The 14,530-nt window shown below is 35.0% G+C and overlaps 2 protein-coding genes across 2 annotated transcripts; one reads left to right on the top strand and one right to left on the bottom strand.

Annotated features, from left to right (window-relative positions):
- Window positions 1–5,977: 5,977 nt before the first annotated feature.
- LOC110795628 (glycerophosphodiester phosphodiesterase GDPD6) lies at window positions 5,978–10,644 on the top strand. The gene is made up of 8 exons (XM_022000652.2): window positions 5,978–6,177; window positions 6,737–6,909; window positions 7,457–7,640; window positions 7,760–7,834; window positions 7,944–8,053; window positions 8,995–9,213; window positions 9,322–9,477; window positions 10,246–10,644. Exons 1-8 carry the CDS (start codon window positions 6,165–6,167, stop codon window positions 10,486–10,488), a joined length of 1,173 nt encoding a protein of 390 aa, XP_021856344.2. The 5' UTR covers window positions 5,978–6,164; the 3' UTR covers window positions 10,489–10,644.
- A 154-nt stretch (window positions 10,645–10,798) lies between these two features.
- On the bottom strand, window positions 10,799–13,278 carry LOC110795629 (uncharacterized). Its single transcript, XM_022000653.2, has 3 exons — window positions 13,053–13,278; window positions 11,130–11,209; window positions 10,799–11,005 (listed from the first exon to the last, which is right to left on the bottom strand). The coding sequence occupies exons 1-3, from the start codon at window positions 13,197–13,199 to the stop codon at window positions 10,936–10,938; spliced, it is 297 nt and encodes a 98-aa protein (XP_021856345.2). The 5' UTR covers window positions 13,200–13,278; the 3' UTR covers window positions 10,799–10,935.
- Between the last annotated feature and the right edge of the window lie 1,252 nt (window positions 13,279–14,530).

The following is a 14,530-nucleotide window of genomic DNA, read 5'->3' as shown; positions in this document are numbered from 1 at the left end:
TTGTTTTCCACCCCTTATCCAACCAAACAACGTAAAATGAATGAAAAAGGGAAAATCGTTTTCCATAAAAACGTTTTACGCCCTACCAAACGGAGCCTAAGTTGTTCTAGTTTCATAATAGGAATTTTTCATACTATTATTAGTAGTTTATGATTAACTTTCTTAAATTGCTAGTCATCATTCATTCACAAAAACAATGAAACCGAGAAAGCAAAAGGTAGAGTGGAGTTTCCAAAAGCAAAACAACCACCCGTTTGGGTTTCCAAGAGCTGAGGTTTCTTCCAAGATTTTTGAGGCTCAACTCAATATTTTGTCTAATCTCTAATTTGGAATAGACAGCCCTTCACATCCCAAGAAAATATGCTTAAGGCATTTCAGGGACCCTGTCAAACTATCTCCATTGATCACTTACAAAAAAGTATAAATCAATATCTGATATGTATTTCAAGATACATATCATCCCCCCTAAACGACAAAATAGACTAAAGAGAAACGCTAAAGGACAAAATCATTTTTTTTTTGAAAATGACATCCTTTTTTGAAAAATGGCATCGGTTTTTTAAAAATGGCATCTGATTTTGAAAAATGGCATATGTTCTTTGAAAAATGGCACCTGTTTTAGTTTTAGTGTTTGTCTTATCCCTATTTTTTCGTTTAATGGGGTGATATGTATTTTGAAATACATATCAGATATTGGTCTCTCAACCCTCTATCACTTAGAGGCGAGAGCTTATATACCTCCAAATCAATACTCCCTCCGTTCTTAAAAAATAGTCTCTTTTTGACCCGTTTTCAACTCAATATTTAAACATAAATATTTTCAAATACGTACGTTAAATAAATATAAAAATTTGATATTGTTTAACTACACATTGAGTCGAACAAAACAAAATCCCACATGAATATATTTTGAAATACTCCGTCCGTATTTATATAAGAGATACACTTGGCCGGACACGGGTATTAAAAAGAAGAATTGAATGAAATAAATTAATAAAACAAGTGGGGTTGGGATAAATAATTAAAACAAGTGGGGAACATGTAATTTTAGGGGGTGGGGGTGGGGTGTAGTTTTGAAATTATTTGTTTATTAGGGTGGTGGGACATAGGATATATTAGATGGATTATTTAATTACGGAGTAGATGGTGGGGTTGATAACTTACTAAAAATGACAAGTGTATCTCTTAAATAAATACGGTCGGAAAAAACAAGTGTAACCCTTAAATAAATACGGAGGGAATACGTATTGGAAAGAAATTACAAGATTATCTTCAATTATGAATAGTGACAAGATTCCAAAATGGACTAATATTCAAGAACGGAGAGAGTATTCAAGTTTGATCTAGACTTTATATATACCTTGAGATTACAAGTACTCTTGGATTAAAAACTAACCATAAACCCATCTAAAAGCAAGAACTTTCTCTTTGGAACAGTAAAATTAAGCTCCGCCCTAAAATTCTTCTTTAAAAAAAACTAAATTTCTCTCATGAATAATTTTTTTACTGATTTACCCTTACATACTCCAATTACTATTGCCCTCTCCTTTGCCGATTTTGTATAGCTTCTAGATTTTATAGTTTTTAAATTAGGTTTTGTCATATTTTTATATGAGAAATGGTAACATTTTACGCTTTGCACTTATTATTATACGAGTTAAATTTTATACTTCCTCTGTCCCTTTACATTTTTTCCTTAATCCGTTTTAGATGTTCCATTTTAGTCTTTACATTTGGAATATTTCTTTTATATTGTAGTTTTTGTTATCGTTTTGAAAGAAAGCGTACCATTTTAGGCTTTGTACTTGATTATTTTCCGTATACAAGTTAAATTTTATACTCCCTCCGTCCCTTTTTATTCTTTATGTAATCCGATTTGGGTGTACCATTTTAATCTTTACGTTTGGAATATTTTCTTTTATTGTAACATAAATCCCCCAACATTATGCCAAATCGTGTCTATTATTTTAATCAATCAAATTTATTGGGCAATTTAATTTCTCACATTTACCTACCAGGGTATTCAATCTCTCTCACTTTACCAATGTTAAATTTTTGATAAAAGTGAAAATATTATTAATAAACGTAATTTGCATTATTTGTTAAATCGCATGTATAATATCAAACATAAAGAATAAAAAGCAGGGAATAGTTTTACAGCAACTTTTCGGTAAGACCGCCTTACAGGCGCGTGTAGAAAAGACTTGGTGTGAAACCACGCGCGCGTGGCCTCACGCGCGACATAAGTAGAAGAAATTTCTCTCTCCTCTCATTTTCTGGAAACGCTCTCCTCTCATCCTTCTCTCTCCCACACAAAATCCTAACCTCTCTGCAACCCCAAACCCTAACCCCTCTTTCCCCGCTCTCTCTCTCCTCCAACACTCTCGTCGTCCCCTCCAAAACCATAGCCACCTTCATTCTCTCTTCTCTTCTCACCGCCATTGCAAGATGCGAGACCTTGGATTCCGACTGTCTCCGCCGACCATGGATGCACGACCATGGATTCCGTTTGAGGTTTTAGATTTTTCGGGTTTTTTCCTTCGATTTTGTTGAATTTGCGTTTTAGGTTTTTGAAACTCGGCAATCTCCCTCCTTAACCTCGGCGGTATGCAAAGCTATGATCGTTGATTTATGTTTTTGAAACTCTGCTCTCTCTCGCTGCCGGTGATGCCCGTCTCTCTTCCTTTTGTAGATCGAAGAATGTGGCCGTCACCTCCTCGTCGCCGCCCCTCCTGAAACCTAGCAACCTTTATTTTCTGATCATTTTGTGTTGAAATAACCTGAAATCAATACTTATGTCTAATTTTAGAATCGTTTTTTTGTTTTTTGGCAAAAATATCGGATCCATTTGTGTTGAAATAAACCCAAATTCAGTACTTATGTTGAATTTTTGAGTAGTATGCGTTTTTGGGCAATTTTTTCTGATGAATTTGGTTGTTTCGGTAGTTTGCTTAGCTTTTGTTTATTTACTAAATTATTCAACAGCACAAGTTACAATTATAAGGCAAATAGTTGAGATTTTATATGAATTAGTTGAGATTTTTTTTCTTTGGTACTAACTCATATAACGTAACAAAATGGTTAAGGTATAAAGAAAAATAGTTATGAATTTTAAACAAAATTATTATTAACTAAAACTCATATATCTTAACTAATTAGTCTCATTGTTTAACTATTTGGTTTCATTGCTTAACAAATTGGTTATATTGCTTAACTAATAGGTTCAATAGCTTAACTACTTGATTTCAGTGCTTAACTACTTGATTCAATTGGTTAACTAATTGAATTTCAGGCTTAACTAATTGAATTTCAGGCTTAACTAATTGAATTTCAAGCTTAACTAATTGGTTTCATTGCGAAACTAATTGGTTCCATTGCGTAACTAATTGATTCCGTAGCTTAACTAATTGATTCCAATACTTAACTAATTGATTTTATTATTTAACTAATTGTCTACATTGCTTAACTAATTGAATTTCAAGCTTCCCTAGTTTATTCCACTGCGACTAATTGAATTTCAGGCTTAACTAATTGAATTTCAAGCTTAACTAATTAATTTAATTGCTTAACTAATATTCCAGTGCTTAACTAATTGATTTAATTGCTTAACTAATTTATTCATTGTTTAACTAACAAATTTCATTGCTTAACTAATTGAATTTCAGGCTTAACTAAAATACGACAATTCTTAACTAAACATTACAATTTTTAACTAAAACTTCCAAAATCTAAACTAATTAGTTGCAATGCTTAACTAATTGGTTTCAGTGCTTAACTAATTGGTTCATTGCTTAACTAATTGATTTCGTTGCATAACTAATTAGTTTCGTTGCTTAACTAATTGAATCTCAAACTTAACTAATTATTTCCAGTGGTTAACTTAATTAAATCCAGTGCATAACTAATTGCTTCCAGTGTTCACTAATTGGTTTCAATGCTTCACTAATTAGTTGCACGGTTTAACTAATATGTTACATACTATTACTTAACAAATTTATTAAATTGCTTAACTAATTGGTTCTGAAGCTTAACTTATTAGTTTCATTTTTAACTAATTAATTCAATTGCTTAACTAATTATTTTCAATGCTTAATTTTGAATCTTACTAAAACTCTGAAATTCGTTATCTGAAACTCAAAAATACATAACTAAAACTCAAAAAATCATAACTAAAACCAAAAAAATCGTAACTTAAACTGAAAAAATCATAACTAAAACTCGGAAAAATCATAACTAAAGCCATGAATGAAAACTAAAAAATACGTAACTAAAACTCAAAAACCCTTAACTAAAACCAAAAAAATCGTGACTAAAACTTAAAAATTCATAACTAAAACATAGAAAATCAGTCCAGCAATTCCAATAAGAAGGCCATTATTTCAGAAGTATAACTAAAACTAAAACATAATTATTCTTAACTAAATACAAAAAAAGTGTAACTAAAACATTACAATTCTTAACTAAAACTAAAACTAAAACGAAAACCACTAGCGAAGCCATCAACCGCTTGTGCCGCATAACCAACAGCCATAACCAACAACTTTGTTCCTTCGCATCGCCGCAGGCGCATCGCCAAAATCAGAGGCGGCCACCAGCCACACTAGAAGATCAGCGGCAGAAACACAATCGAACAGGGATTGCAACACCTTTGCTCCTCCGCGAACAACAACAACAACACCGACCACCAGCCGCACCTATCAGCCACCTCTGCTCCCGACAACTCTCCTTCCTTCACCGCTCAATCTATCTCCGCCTTAACGTCCACCACAGCTCTCCGTCGAGATTTCCTAGACCACATAACAAATCAACCAAATTCTCATAAACCTAAATTTAAAAATCAAACAAATTAATCAAAAAATTGAAAAATAAAAAACCTAAGCGAATCGAAAAATGGAGGAGAGAAGGAAGAGTTACCTTCAAATTCGTACCGCCGCATCCACCTTCACCTTCGTACCGCCGCAGCCACAACCGCATTCATCTCTGTACCTCCGCCTCCCCCTCGCCTCGCCTCGCCTCGCCTCGCGCAACGCCACCAATCGCTAGACATCAAAGCGACTAAAATCATAACCGAAGGAACAGATCTTGCGGTGGATGCTCCCTCACACCTTCGATCAACAAAATTAATCAAATACAAAAACTAAAATCAACAAAATTAATAAAATCAAAACCTAAAAAATCAAAAACCTGAATTAAAAGAAAGAGTAAGGTGGTTGGAGGCGGCAACACAGCTCCATCACCGACCGTTTGCAGCGCGTAACCTCAGCTCCACCGCCGCCACCTCCTGCCAACCTCGACTCTCCAGAAACCGGCCTCCGTCATCAAGCTTGTTCTCGATTTCTCCAGAAACGTCGTCGTCAACCTCGATTCTCTAGAAAGGTCGCCGGATTCTTGTTCTTGAAGCTTCTCCGGCGGAAACGTCGTCGTCGGAGATCCTTTAGTTGATGGAGAGGAGAGAGAGAGGCAGAGCGTTTAGGAGAGAGAGGGAGTATGGTTTAGGAGAGAGAGGGGGAAATGAATTAGAGGAAAATGAAAAGAAATTGAGTATTTATATGTCTGACGTAAGCACGATTACGTGGCATTTCAAGTGCCCTCAATGCGGTCTTTCCTGTGAGACCGCCTTATACAAAAGTTTGTAATAGTTTTAAACCAACTATTCTGGTTTCCATTGTATTTTAATTTGGAAATTAAAATTTATCGTTTTTATGGGTGGACATTCGCGCACTATCGTGTGCGGCATGAAACCTAGTATTTCAAAAGTGTCCAAAAAGTTCGATTTATTGAGTGATAATTAAATTCATTATAACCAAAATTATCTATCCACAATCAAAAATCTGTTTTCTTTTTTAACCAAACGGAGTGGGTCAAACGTCAAAGTCTCAAAGTCAAAGATAAAGATTTAAACACTACGCATGAAGAATATTCTCAACCTTGTTAGAGTGATGCCCGGGTTTACATTTTGATCATTATGGACTCTTTAAAGCTAACATTATCATCATCTTATTTTAACTTTTAATAACAATAATTATTATAAACTATAAATAGAGATCTTGTTATTCGTGCTATAATTTTACTCGAATTTCTCATAAAGTTTCTCTATTTATACCAAACAATCATAAACATTTGAACTTAAGAGAGAGAAAAAGAGACAAGGGGGCAATCATATAATGGCTTCGCTCTGTAAGTTGAATAATTTTGATTACCCACATCTTTAATTCATATATTATTTTGATTTTCATGATTTTATGCATCATTCTTCCATTAATTTTGGTGGGTTTTTGTTAATTATTCAATATGTGTTTTTTTTATTGAAGAATTAGTGGATGAAGATGGGTTTCATTTGCTACAGAATTCATTTTGTTGGATAAATGTTGGCAATAAATCAACCATTTTTTATCAAATTGTCAGAAATTTTCATAATTTGACTTCAATCTTTTGCAGAAATAGTTCTGAGCTTATGTCATGATGATTAATTTATAGAGAATGTAGAATGTGTTCATTCTGGTAATGACTGTTTGATGATCTTAAACTCTTGTTATCAAATCAGTGATTATTCGAATATCGAACCGGAATGATTTATGTGCTTGATACTAAAGATTTACCTACAGGATCAAATTAAGCATTGGAACAATCTTTTTCTGATTGTTAACTTATTATTTCTGCTGAAATTTTTTGTGAGTTGGTTAATGATGTTAGTGTTGCCAATCTGAGACTGTTCTGAATGCATTATTTTGTGCAGGTGGTGTTGTCCCTTTTACTCTTTTACTACTCTTTGTTAGTTGTAGTGCTCGGCCTATATATCAACTTCCTAGCAAACATCATAAAGAACCCTTGCAAACTTCGCGTCCCTATAACGTTGCACATCGAGGTTCTAATGGAGAATTTCCCGAAGAAACTTCTGCTGCATATCTGGTGTGTAGTGTGTTTAATTTGATTTTCTGTTCCAAGGAGAAATTTATGTGCTTTATGTTGATTAGCTTAGATTCTAATGATATAATTGTGTTGTTAATTTGTTATATTACTTAATTACTAATAGGTATAGTGATTACTGTCCATCAATCTTGCATTTAGCATTCTTAATCATTATTTTCATAGGAAAGACCACTAAACCAAGCCAATGTAACAACTGCTATAGGAAAAAAAATCATATGCTGGTGTGTTTCTGAGTTAAAACCTTGCAACTATAAAAAAAAATAGAAGTTAAAACCTTGCAACTATAAAAAAAAATAGAAGTTAAAACCTTGCAAATGTCGTAATTGCTCAACTGAATTGTGCTGTAGGTGACATGAGATGATGATTTTTGTTTATTTCAAATTATTCAAATCATAGAAAAACTCGTATGAATATAAAGTTCTATTAGGTTTCCTGTTTCCGTTTTATAGATTATGGTACACGAAGTTTTAGGTTTGCTATGCTGTAATATGAAAAATACGGGGTTAAATGTTTTTATCCTTGGCAGAGAGCTATAGAAGAAGGTGCAGATTTCATAGAAACAGACATCATAGCCACAAAGGATGGTGTGCTTATATGCCATCATGATGTTAACCTTGATGTTACCACTGATATCGCCGACCACAAGGAGTTTGCCAACCGCAAAAGAACCTATGAGGTCGAAGGTGCCAACATCACGGGATTTTTTACTGGTATGATGTCTATAAATTGGAGTATTTTACCCATGTTTCTTCCTTTTTCTATGTTATAGGTTGATGCTAGCTTGATTGTGATTAATTGTCTTGCTAATGAAATATTTAACCATGCGCAGTTGATTTCACATGGAAGGAACTTCAAACTTTGAGAACAAAGCAAAGATATTCATTCAGGGATCAACAATATAATGGTAAGTATGATTACTGGTTTATAATTGTAATTGCACTTCTCTTATTTGTCCTTCCAGTACTTTCTAATGAAATCTAGAAATATTTTCACTGTATTGCTTTGTATTACAGGAAAGTTCCCGATCATTACTTTCGAGGAGTACATAACCATTGCTCTTGATGCTCCAAGAGTTGTTGGGATATACCCAGAGATGAAAAGCCCTGTGTTTATCAACAAACATGTAAGTCAATTTACTTGTATGGACTCTGCTAGTTGTACTCTGCATTAACTACTGCTATAACCGTGTCTTGAACATACCAACATACGTAGCAGTCACATTACTCACATATACTCGAACTTAGTAAGGAAAAAACTTACAACCAAATGCCAGGCACCTTTTGAATTTTGATGTATCAACTGGCCAAGTAACCAAACGTTACATGAATCGTGGAAGCAGTTGATTTCAAACAAAATATGGTCCATGATCTCTGAGTAGGTCTCTTTCTATATCAGGATCCATCTTTGAAGGGAATAGTTTGCTGATGGATTTGTAGTTTTGATATTAGTTATATGTCTGACTACATAGTACACATACTTGTTTGTATCCATACTTTTATATGCGTATTTGTACCAACACAATAACACTCCACTTTAGCTGTACTAACCGACTTTTAGGACATACCCCTCGGTCCCTTCAGGTGAACCAAAACTATGTATTGGCTAGGCAGCCTAATTTATTCTATGAAGTTCTTTTCTACCAAAAAAATGACTGGCTTTTTATTGTCTTTTGTTTCCCTCTGCTCCTACATTCTTGGATTCTTCATTTCACCTCAAGTAAACTGTGTTGGATCCTGAATACCTTATCCCGTGGTGGAGACAGGCACCTTACTCTTTATAGGGACCAAAAATGTGGAAAATGTTCAAAAATAGTCGAGTCTGACATGATTCATACATGAATACAATTTGCTTCCACTTTGCTTACAAGGGTTTGACTTTGGCATTCAAACGTAGAAACGATCTTCACCATGGGGATCATTAATCTCTGCTCACATGAAGCCTCAAGTGATGTGCAATGTTCAGAAATGTTAACTTTTTCCTAAAAATTACATTTTTGTTTAATTATTATGTTTTTTGTTTGTACTAACAAGGGTAATCATCCTCTTGTATGAACGTGTTTCGCAGGTGAAGTGGGCTAACGGCAAGAGGTATGAGGATATTTTTGTGGAGACCTTGAAAAAGTATGGTTACAAAGGCTCATATTTATCAAAAGATTGGCTAAAACAGCCTTGTTTTCTTCAATCATTTGCTCCAACTTCAATTGTCCATATATCAGATCAAACTGATCTGCCTATAATATTCTTGATTGATGACGTAACTGTGCTAACTCAAGATACCAACCAGGTTATATGATCTCACTTTAAGCATAAACCTTACATTTGTTATTTTCCGTCATTTTGTTTCCTTCCTTTTCTTTGTGTTGGTTGTTTCTAATATGAAGATGACATGCAGACTTACTGGGAAATCACTTCAGATGCTTATTTAGACTACATCAAAAAATATGTTGTTGGTATTGGACCTTGGAAAGATACATTGGTTCCAGTGGTGAACAATTATATGCAAGCTCCTTCGGATCTAGTTGCCAGAGCGCATGCGCGTGACTTGCAGGTATCTATACTTATCTCTAATTCTCTATTGAAGTAATTATTGTTTGTTCTGTCAAGCTTAAGACTGTAAACTTACTGGATTATTTAATTTGAAGTTAAGAACACAGATGAGTATATTAGCCTTGGAACTAGATAGGGAAGCATGAAAATGTATACTTGTGGTTTACGGAGTACTTCCCCCTTCGAAAACTGCATCTAAAAGAGAGATCCAAGTATTCAAGAGTTGCAGAATCTTTTTCTTCACTATCCTGATGACTTGGTTGGTAGTTTTCTGGGATTCTTCTGACCTTTGTACAGGGGTCTTTTACTTAGTAGAACTTCTGCTGCAAAAGAACCTCAAAATACTTCCCTATTTGTTAGAAAAAGGTTTTGATAACTATAAAGATAGTACGTATTAAGTTAAGACTTTATGGCATAGTCTTATACTGTTATTAGACGCTTCGGCCTTGTTCTCTTCACCTGATCTAGTCTGATTTTCTAGTTTCTGGTCTTGTCTAATTTTCTAGTTTCTGGTCTGGTCTGAATGTTTTTTGTAAGTGCTTTTTGCTTTTTCTGGTCTAGTTTGGTCTGATCTGGTCTGATTTTTCTAGTTTGATCTAATAAGCAATAAGGATAAGGTGAAGAGAACAAAGTCTATTGTTACTTTTAGGGTTTTGTTTTTGTTTTTGAGGGAATACTTTTAGGTTCTTAACTACAACTCGTTCTTCACTGTTAATCTGTTATAGCTTGATGAGTAGGATCTTAATGAGTTTGTTCATTTGGAATCCAGGTGCATCCTTATACCTACAGAAACGAGAACCTGTTTCTGCATTTTGACTTCAATCAAGATCCGTACGTTGAATATGACTTCTGGATAAACAAAATTGGAGTGGATGGCCTATTTACAGATTTCACAGGCAGTCTTCACAACTTTCAGGAATGGACAACACCTCTCTCCATGAGCCATGATGTTAATGGCTACTCGACATACTTGTTGCATAAGATTGCCAAAATGTTGAGAATGTATCATTGATTATTCTTTTAGATGTCTACAACAAAAAGATAGATTTTGCAGCATTTAATTAGAGATGTGTAAAGTGCCATTCAACCAAGTTCTTTCTATGAAGATTCAGACATTTCTTTCAAAAAAGCTAATAAAAGATTCACATGATTTCTGTTCTATTGAAAATTTAAGCTAACAGTTTTCTCAGGTTTCCATCTATACTTGAAGACTATCAATCACGGTATCGTATACACAGCTTTTGGTTAACCTTGAACAAATTGGGCTAAGAATAGACTCCTTAAAACCAACAAGGAACCTTAACCTAATTTCCAAGAACAAATAGAAGGAAATGTTTAAGTGATACTTCTTTATTTTATAACAAGGGGAGCAATACAAGTGCATTATAATTCAGACATCAGAAAGAACCCAACCTACTACACTTCTCTATCTAAGAAATTGAGTATTCGACTGAAGACATCACTCAAGTTGTACTTCTCTCCTTGGCGGATCCAGTTGCAAGTAGTAGAAAGGCTCTGTTGGCTCCTCCCTACATTGAAAAAGCAAAGCATCATAACAACAGCTCATTGTACTTAAAAATTTTAGGCTATCTGTTGAAGAATGTCAAGAAACTGTCTAATATGAGAATTGGGGAGTTATAAGAGAAAACCTACCCAGGTTTTGCGCGCATGCAGCGATAGAAAAGCTTGAAAGGCCCCGGAACAGTCTTAAATGGGTTCCCTTCAAAACAGGCCTACGATAGTCAAAGAACAGCTTGTTAAACAGTATTGAAGCAAATATCTACATTACTCAAATTGAAGTGTTGAACTTTCTAACATCAGTAGCACGTGACATAAATAGTTTAGCCATCATGTGAATCAAAAGTCTCCAGTATCAAGAGCTTCCCAATATCCACTGAAGAAATTCTGTCAGTCAGTCAGTCATTCAAATTTCTGCCTTCCGCTTACCAGATTAGCGGATATCAATCGAGAAGTCAGTGTTACACCGTTACATGAATTCAAGTGGGTTAATTCTATCTTGTAAGAGAACGCAAACACCCACAACCTCAACACTGCACAAAATGTTCAGTACACGTATCTTCATGACGCTGTTAATGATTCCAATTAACCATTTGTTATTTACCGTTTTACTGCATTGCTATTTACGCTAAACTAGATAACACTACTACGTACAACAAAACTCCTACAACCAATATATGTATCAGGACTGAAGTAGTTTGAAAAACCGGGCAATATCAATCTTAGCTTAGGTTATAAGCATGAGAATAACTCAAGCGAACACAATTTTGACAAATGCGCCAATAAATAATGACTTTTCAACCAAATTTTGCAGCTAACAACTGAGTTTAACTTAGACTTACAGCTTAACCAGTGCATACTCGTATGAAAAGAAGAAGAAAACCCTATTATAAAATTAAATGAAAAAGGCTTTTGACCTGTGCACCCAATACAAAATCAATTTCTACTTGACTTATTTCAGCCTTCCTGGAATTCTTTTTGAATAACAAGTTCCATCCCCATGATTTATCAACCTTAAGAGTAAAGATATGTAAGTTTCTAAAATCCTGAAGGAGCTATCTAGCATAGATGCAGATTGAAACCGAGGTACTCAAGTGTTCAGTTCACTAAGAAGCTCAACTCTTGGATCCAAAACAGAAATTCTAAGTTTTGTGTTGTCTGGGAAAAAACTGAGATCAAAATTTTACACGAGTCAAATATATGCAGATGAAATTTCTATTGTTCCCTCAAAAAAAAAAGAGAGAGAGCTCTTTAAATTCCACAACTATACTTTTTCGTATAGCTGACCATGACTCCAAACACTCCCTCCATCCCTTAAACATTGCCATTGCCACTGTTTCCTCTTTGGCTAGTGAATCCACTAATCTAACATCGTGAGAAATTCGACATAAACATTTCATTAAATCCACCAACTTCAGTTTCCTTCTACTAGTTCGACTTTTCGATACCAACACCCACACTACCACACACCCAAAAATTGGCATCCCACTATATACTCAGTTTTATCCATCATTCACAATGTTCATCAATTTCACATCCCAAAATTCATGAAAATAGCTCAAATTTCAAATGGCCAAGTACTAGCCACTTACCATAGACCACAAACAAATTTGAAGCGGCATACAGAACCATGCCATATCAATATATCCTTTACCTCGAACTCAAGTTTATTTCCCCAAATAATTAAGAAATCAAACAACAATTGTCAAACTATTTCTACTCGTCCAGCAATAAAGTTACCCCACCAATGGAACCTTAGAAAGATGTGAGCATTTACTTAACACAAGAACAACCAAACCTAGAATTACCCAAAAATCCAGAATTAATCTGTAATTAGCTCCAATTCGCATAAATATGCTAACTACGGAACCCTAATTTGCCATTTTCACCTGCAATTTCGCTCAATTCCCAAAACTTCAATGGTGCTAACTAATGATTAATGAGCTGATTTGCCACATTATGTGGGTGCTGAATTAAGATTTTTAATTAGCTGTCGATGAGCTAGATTTAAAGTTTTGGAAATGGGGAAGAGAAGGCAACAATGTATAAGAGATAGACCTGGATGACATCTTCGACACGATCGTTGCAGCGGTGGGGCTTGGGTTGGCGGTGATCGCCGTCTGAAAGACCCCATGGACTCTCTCTCCGCCGTACCGGTGATGGCGTCGCTGATGTTGGCGGTGGCGGTGACTCGCTCGTATTCATCGCGCGGTGACAGTAGCAATGAAGTGATTTAGCAGTATACACAACCGTCTACCGGTGAAAGTCTTGCCAATTTGCCACTAAATTTTGCTTACGGCAGTAAGTAAATTCGTAAGTTGCTTTCATTTGCCATTTTGCCATTTTGCCATGTCAGATTTTCAAGTTATTATTTTTTCATGTGTATTTTGCTCCAATGATTAGCAAGTTGCTTGAATTTTTTTAACCATTCTTTTAATATATTTTTATGATTCAATTCACCAGTTTTTCAAATAAACAAAAAAAATCCCGTTCTCTTTTTTCCAAGCTAATTAGCTTTATAGAGCTAATTTGCTTAACTTGGCTAATTGCTCATATGTACTCCAACGGTTAGCTAGTAGCTAGAAATTTTATGAAAATTGTAAGCTAGTCCTTACATGTAACCATTGGAGATGCTCTAAGGCCCCATGCCACATGGACATAAATCAAAGTCAATCCATTATCATAGTCACGTTGATATTGTAATTGAACTCGAACAGTTATAAATTAAACCGAACTAAGTATTTATAACGGTTTTTTCATGAAATGCCCCTGAGGTTTCACGAAATTCACCAAATACCCCTGCGTGTTTAAAAATACATAATATACCCCTATTTTTCCGTATTGTTCATAAAATACACTTGGACTTAACGTCCGTTAGTCCTCTGTTAGCAAGAATTTACGTTTTTACCCTTGTGAATTATTTGGCGCGATTCCTTTGCTTAAATCCTTGTTCATCTGCAAATTTTCGCACTCCACCACTCAACAAACCCAAACTTTCTCTCTCCTCCAACTGAACCAACACCACTCCTCACCGTCGTCACCACCTTCGCCCCGCTACTGTTGACGCTTTTCCAACCTCTCCAAAGATGAGCCCATCCTTCATTTGATTTGTATCAGACCAAATCACCTCATCAATTTTCCCCAACTTTTTTTACTTCGAAAATTTTCTCGAATTATGTTAAAATTCGACGAATTAGGGTTTTAATTTGCATTGATATCTTCTAATTTCATTAACTATTTTCTCCTTTCGAATCTTCAATCAAATAATTGTGATTCTTGAATTCCCCAATTTCTAGGGTTCATACCTTTTATTCGCAAATTGAGTGATTTCCCCCAATTCAATTTTGGTGGGTTTTGTAATTTCTTTTGCAATTTTGGCGTTCCTCAAACATGGATTTCTTGAAGATTTTTAAGCAATTTCGTGTTTGCAAGAATCTGAAAATTGGTGATAGATTCTTGATGCTTTTCTGCGTTCTTCGGTGTTTTTAATCGAACGATTGACCGAATTTTTATTGGTGGTTTGGTAGCAATTAGTG

Source organism: Spinacia oleracea, chromosome 5 (assembly GCF_020520425.1).
Source record: "Spinacia oleracea cultivar Varoflay chromosome 5, BTI_SOV_V1, whole genome shotgun sequence".
Classification (NCBI taxonomy): Eukaryota; Viridiplantae; Streptophyta; class Magnoliopsida; order Caryophyllales; family Amaranthaceae; genus Spinacia; species Spinacia oleracea.
Note: the sequence above shows the minus strand (reverse complement) of the source record. Positions and strands in the feature narration are given on the sequence as shown.

What these genes read in the sequence shown, in the direction of transcription:
- LOC110795628 (XM_022000652.2), top strand. An exon ending in CAGGGATCAACAATATAATG is followed by an intron (nt 7,835 to 7,943) that starts GTAAGTATGATT and finishes TTTGTATTACAG; the next exon opens with GAAAGTTCCCGATCATTACT. An exon ending in TAACTCAAGATACCAACCAG is followed by an intron (nt 9,214 to 9,321) that starts GTTATATGATCT and finishes GATGACATGCAG; the next exon opens with ACTTACTGGGAAATCACTTC.
- LOC110795629 (XM_022000653.2), bottom strand. Translation starts at nt 13,199, where the DNA reads ATGAATACGAGCGAGTCACCGCCACCGCCAACATCAGCGACGCCATCA. An exon ending in GTGTCGAAGATGTCATCCAG is followed by an intron (nt 11,210 to 13,052) that starts GTCTATCTCTTA and finishes TGACTATCGTAG; the next exon opens with GCCTGTTTTGAAGGGAACCC. An exon ending in TGCATGCGCGCAAAACCTGG is followed by an intron (nt 11,006 to 11,129) that starts GTAGGTTTTCTC and finishes TTTTCAATGTAG; the next exon opens with GGAGGAGCCAACAGAGCCTT.